This window comes from Trichechus manatus, unplaced genomic scaffold (assembly GCF_000243295.1).
Source record: "Trichechus manatus latirostris isolate Lorelei unplaced genomic scaffold, TriManLat1.0 scaffold00111, whole genome shotgun sequence".
Lineage (NCBI taxonomy): Eukaryota > Metazoa > Chordata > Mammalia > Sirenia > Trichechidae > Trichechus > Trichechus manatus.
In genome coordinates, this window is record NW_004444047.1 from 1,079,506 (window position 1) to 1,085,505 (window position 6,000).

General features: G+C 61.7%; 1 protein-coding gene across 6 annotated transcripts in view; it reads left to right on the forward strand.

Annotated features, from left to right (window-relative positions):
• KIAA0232 (KIAA0232 ortholog) overlaps positions 1-5,780 on the forward strand; it is a 37,700-nt gene extending 31,920 nt beyond the window's left edge. For 4 of the 6 annotated variants that reach the window (XM_023737967.1, XM_004383497.2, XM_023737969.1 and 1 more), the window contains 2 exons: positions 2,474-2,568; positions 4,756-5,780. In XM_023737967.1, coding sequence (XP_023593735.1) covers positions 2,474-2,568; positions 4,756-4,935 — 275 coding nt within the window. In that variant the 3' untranslated portion in view covers positions 4,936-5,780. Of the gene's footprint in view, positions 1-474; positions 593-2,473; positions 2,569-4,755 lie in introns of those variants that run through there. The other 2 variants (XM_023737968.1, XR_002825188.1) reach the window with 2 other exon arrangements.
• Positions 5,781-6,000: the final 220 nt, after the last annotated feature.

Below are 6,000 nucleotides of genomic sequence, written 5' to 3' on the forward strand. Positions count from 1 at the left end.
CCCCCGGTTGTCAGGGGAGGAAGCGAAGCCTCGCCCAGAATCACACAGTGGCGGCTGAGCTGGGTGTGAGTGAGCTGGTCTGCTGGGTTGTCTCCTTCGAGGTCTGCAGCAGCTGCCTGCTGGGTGCGGGTGGATACCGGGGGACAGCAGCTCTGACCTCGGCTTCCAGGCTGCTCAGTCTGGGTCAGGGGACGCAGTTAAAGGGATCGCCAGATGGCCGCGCTGTGTGCCCAGGGGCTGTGCCGCCGAGGGCCACCCTGGGGCCACGAGGCCAGGTGTCGGGAGACCGAGTCAGACTTTCAGACACCAGGTTCATGCTTGCTGTACCAAGGCGCTCTTGGCATCTGGCACTAGTTGGTGGGGCCCTGCTCCTGGCCCAGGTTCCTGTCACCTTCAGAGACCGTGGTGGGGGGGGCAGAGAGAGCCCAGGAATCCAGTCTTTGAGCTGAGTCCCCACATGGCTGCTGTTTGCAGTGACAGCATGAAGTGTCGTCTAGTCTAGGAAAAGGTCAGCCAAGAAGCAAAGAGCCACACACCATCTCCCAGGAGCGGCACTGGGCCACGGCCACCGCTTCCCTTACCTGTGAATGAGGTGAAGGCAGCACCCGTCACGGGTGGTTGTGGGGACAGCGTCCAGCGGCTGGTCAGAACTGGGTATGGGATCTGCGCACACTGCCCCTTCCCGAGCCCATCCCAGCGCCCACGCAGGACCCCAGAGCATGAGGGTGGATGGGCTTGGCGTTGGCCTGTGAGCGTAGCGTGGTCAAGGAAACCATCGTTGGTCCCTGCTTGCCTCACCTGGGACAAGTAGTAACCTGGCAGGGGGCGGCTGGGGGAGTGACCACTGGGACAGACGCACAGGGGTCTCCCCGGCCTCAGTGGAGCAGGTCATCCTCCCAGCTGAGTCCCCAGACCCTGACTGTGGCCCATCGTGATTACCTGAGCCCCCAGCCCACAGTTCTAGGCTGTCATGGCAGCTGAGCCCCCAGCCCACGGTTCTAGGCTGTCATGGCAGCTGAGCCCCCAGCCCACGGTTCTAGGCTGTCATGGCAGCTGAGCCCCCAGCCCATGGCTCTGGCCCGTTGTGATTACCTGAGCCCCCAGCCCACGGTTCTGGGCTGTCACGGCAGCTGAGCCCCCAGCGCACGGCTCTGGGCTGTCGCAGCGGCTGAGCCCCCGGCCCACGGCTCTGGGCTGTCGCGGCGGCTGAGCCCCCGGCCCACGGCTCTGGCCTGTTGTGGTCCCAGCAGGTGGTGTGAGTGCCCCCCCGCCACCGGCACAGAATCCCGAGGGCAGGGCTGATGTCCCTGCTGTAAGACGAAGAACTGGGGCTCAAAGAGGTTAGATAGTCTGCCCCAGGCTACACCTCAAGTTAAGTATTTTTCACAAATAATGCACCCACACAGAACATCCAGCATAGCTCACTTATGAAAATAGCAAGGGAAGTTGTGTAGTTGGCAACAAAATGTATACCGTGTGCGTTATTTGGGTAAAAATACGGTAAGTAGCAGAGCCAGGGATTGAACCCCTGGGACTAGTGCCCGGCCAGGAGGAGGAAGAGGAGGGATGGCTGTGGTGCATCCAGTGCGGCCGGCAGAGCAGGCCCGGCTGTCATCACGTCCTGTCACGTTTTGCTTCCTGTTGACCGAGCGCCAGCCTGGTCCCCGCTGTGTCACCTGGCCCGTCAACTCATGGAGCCCTCAGGGTGCGTGTACTGGGTAGGGGCGGGGGCATTACCCACTTGGCGGAAACAGCCACTCAAAGGTACAAGTGTAGCAGACGTGCAAGCCAGCCCTCACCCTGGCCGCCCAGGTCCTTTTCTTGACTCCCCGCCACCTGCTGTTCTCTCTCCTGGCTGTGCCTGTGCCCAGGCCTGACCCTAGAGCGGCACAGATAGGCTCATGGTGAGTCTGGGCTCTGGGCCTGTGTTCCTGGGCACCACCTGGGCTGAGGATCGTTGGCTGCTCCCACTCTCAACACAGTCCCATCCGCCCTGCGGGCCCTAACGCCACCAAAATGGCCGCCTTCTTATCCCTGCTTAACGACCCAGCACACGGTGTGGCCTTAGAGTCGTGGACGGACAGACAAGCCATTTCACACTGCAGTGTGAACACCTGGTCTGTTCCCAGTGTCAGCTCCTGTAGGTGTGGCCGTGCAGGCCTGTGTCCTACCCTGTCATACTGCAGTGTGAAAACCTGTCTGCTGAGCAGGTGTCTTGTGGTGGGTTGGGGTGACGGGTGGAGGGCTGTGCTGCTCTGATTTTTAAAAACCCAATAAAAAGTCCGTTGTACGGCTCTCTAAGCTGGCATACATCTGGCTGGTGACACACGGCTTCCATCTTTCCGTGAGCACTTTGTCCGAGGGCCAGGGGATTGATGGATAGAGCCTTTCAGGGTTAACGAGGCAGGATGTTGGTTTCACAGCTGTGTCTTGATGGGCCTTCCTTCTTCTTCCTCTGTTCCCCATGGTTAAGAATGTCACACCGACGCCAAGGCGGAGAACGGTCTAGAAGAGTATCCGGACGCTAAAGACATGCCCAGCACTGAGCACCCGCTGGACTTCAATAGGGTGAGTGGACTGTCCTGCTGCTTCTTCATCTGGTGAACAGCTACTGTCCCTGTCACCTGATCACACCAGTGTACCTCCTCATGCCCCCCAGTTCTGTGCATGTCCTCTTTCCCATGTCTGCCATGGGAGGTTCCTGGACAGCCTCCCCTGTCACGCGGCAGCCAGAGGGAAGCTCTGCACGTGGACTGGGTCTCCTTCCCCTCGGACCTGCGGGTGGCGCCTTGTGCTGTGCGCCCCTGCCGCCCCACCCCGGTGCCCCAGCCCCTGATGCCACGCCCCTGCCACCCCGCCCCGGTGCCCCAGCCCCTGCTGCCCCACCCCGGTGCCCGAGCCCGACGCCCCGCCGTGGTGCCCGAACCCCTGATGCCCCGCCTCTGATGCCCCAGCCCGACACCCCACCCCGACGCCCCGCCCCAGTGCCCAAGCCCGATGCCCCGCTTAGGTGCACCTGCCGCCTTGCCCCTGACGCCCCTCCCCTGCTGACCCCACCCCAGTGTGTGCACCCCTGCAGTCACGTCTGGGAGCTGGCCGCCAGGCTCATTCACGTCCTGGGGTGCTGGTGTTCATGTGCTGCTAGCCAGACGCGGGCCCAGCGTAGACCCCACCAGGCACCTGTCGCAGTCGGGCACCTCTCGCCTACCCACAGCCCCACGGCTGGAGGTGGGCTCCATCCTGCCTCCCCTCCACTTCCCCTCGTACCCTCCCCCAGCCCTCCATCCCTCTGCCCCATCCATCGTCATGGGCAGCGTGATCTGCGGGTCTCCTGCTTCCGCCCTCCCCTTGCCCCCAGTCTCCTCTCCACACCGCACGCCCTACAGCATCTCCTCCTCTGACCCTTCCCGCGGCCGAGAGGGGGTGCTACCACTGCCCCCGTCCCAGCACAGACAGCAGACAGCAGGTGCACACACACACACACACAGACGAACTGTGTCTCAGGGTCACACCCACCCTGAGTGCAGTCCCCGCTGGCGGGGGCAGCCCTGGGACCCAGGGCTCACACACTTGGCTACAAGGTCCTCTGCAGTGAAGCCCACACCCCTGCCAGGCCTGTGTTCTGTGTCCTCCTACCTGTGCGCTGGGTCCCCTCATCTGTGCGCTGGGTCCCCTCATCTGTGCGCTGGGTCCTCTCACCTGTGCGCTGGGTCCCCTCAGCTGTGCGCTGGGTCTTCTCACCTGTGCGCTGGGTCCGCTCACCTGTGCGCTGGGTCCTCTCACCTGTGCTCTGGGTCACCTCACCTGTGCGCTGGGTCCCCTCACCTGTGTGCTGGGTCCCCCTACCTGTGCACTGGGTGCTCCCACCTGTGCACTGGGTCCACCTACCTGTGCTCTGGGTCCTCTCACCTGTGCCCTGCAGTAAACCTTATGCCCTTGCCAGGCCTGTGTGCTGGGCTCGTCCGCCCCTGGACCGTGTCCCTCCACGCAGCCCTCGCTTGGGGTGGCCTAGCTTCTTGTTGGGCGCCACCGAGTCGATTCTGACTCACGGTGACACCGCAGGACAGAGTAGCACTGCTCGTGGGGTTTTCTTGGCTCTGATCTTTACGGGAGCAGATCACCAGGCCTTTCTCCCACCCAGCCGTTGGGGAGGTTCAAGCTGCGAAGCTTTCAGTTAGCAGCCAAACACTTAACCACTGTGCCACCAGGGCTCCTTTGGTGTGGGGTCATCCCACACAACAGGTGTGTCCTAGGAAGCTCTGGACCAGGGACCAAGTCCAGGACAAGGGAGGTGACTCAGAAGCCCGGCCCCAAGGTCCAGGCGGCTGCCTGCTGATCTTGTACTCGCACAAGCTCCTCAGCCTCCCTCCCTGCCGCCTACCATGCAGTCCCTTCTCTTGCCCTCCCCACCTGTCCCTGCAATCTGAAGCATTGCTCCTTGGAATGGGAGCCCCGGGAGAGAAGAGGGGGTCTGCTCCGCCCCACCCCGGCCCTCTCACGGCCACTCAGAGTTGGTGACAGTGAGAGCAGTGTTGTTCCTGACCCGACCTACTGCGGTCAGTGTCCTCCAAGGGACTGCACATACAGAATTGGGGTGGGGTCCTCCCGATGGGGGAAGGTGGTCTTGTTTTGCTCTGAGATGGCGAGACTACGTGTCTGTGGCTGTCCACAGGAGACCAGCCCGCTGTCAGTCTGTGTGTGAAGAGGCTGCCAGTGCTCTTTCTGACCTGTCGGGGATTGTCTCTCCCACCCCAGGTGTCCTCAGTGTATGAAGCCAGGTGCACCGGGGAGAGGCTCTCGGGCTTCCGCAGAAAGGTGGGCTCCGGCACCGGCTCGGCCGCGGACGACACCAGCCCCGACGACAGCGGCTCGGAGGGCGGGGGCGGATGGGCGGGCCCCGGCGAAGAGGAGCTCTTTTCTCGAACTCATCTCTGAACCTGCGAGTAGTGCACGTTGTGTTCTGAAAACCGTGTGCGATGGGAAATGACCCTTCTGTGAGGCCTGTTGATCAGCTTAGGTTTCTTCTTCGATTAAGTGGTTCCGATCAGTAATTCTCTTTCTCTTCTTGCTTATTTTAGAGTTGAGGCCAGCTATCCTGTTGAAGATTTTTTTTCCAAGCTGTTAATTCTTGGCTATTTGAAGTAGACTAGACTGTGTTGTCCGATCCGGAGTGGGTGTGCATGTGCTTGTCTTAGAAGCATCCCTGCTTTCTGCAGCTCCGCGCAGCTCTGTCGCCTGGTAGCGCCCGTCCTGCCGCACTGTCCACAGCCACGCTTGCCGTTCAAGACTCAGTGTGGAACACGCAGGCTCTGCTCTCTGAGGCCTGGGACGGGCCCTCGCCCCGCGGTGGGCCTCGGGGGCGCAGGGCTGGCCCACGGTCTCCGTCCAGCCAGCTCTCACACACGTTGGATGCGGGAGCCACAGAGTATGCTTTGGAGACTTACCGCTGCTGCGTTTTCTCTCGTAGGGCTTCCCCTAAAGTACCGTGGAGGATACGTGGCTTGTGACTTTCTTGCTACCTGAAGAAGCCAAGGATGGGTGTGGGGCAGTGTGTGCAGCAGAGTGGGGAGGGGGCCGGTTGCCCCAAAGTCCCCCTTGGGGGTGGTGATTCGAGCAGTACATGCTGAGGACCTTAATTGCGAATTGTTGTTTTCTGGTGACCCCCAGACTCACGACTGGAAGTGTCTGATGCGTGGGGCTCGCCACCCATGGCCCTCCTGGCTGCCGCAGCCCTCCGTGCTCGAGATTCCCACAGTCTGTCTTGTGTCTCATTTTGTGTTGGAGAGAGTGGGCGAGTTCTGCGGGTGGCACGTGAGTGTGCGTGCGTGCATGTGTGCGTGCGTGCGAGGCCACACTGACCGTCTTCCAGCTCCTTGGTGAGGCAGGGCCTCCCGCGCTTCATGATGCAGGGCGGCAGGGTGGAGCTGGGGCCATGTTTGCAAACCCTAAACATTTTAGCTTGTTTTCCTGTTATAACACCTCGTTGTGTTAAGACCCCTG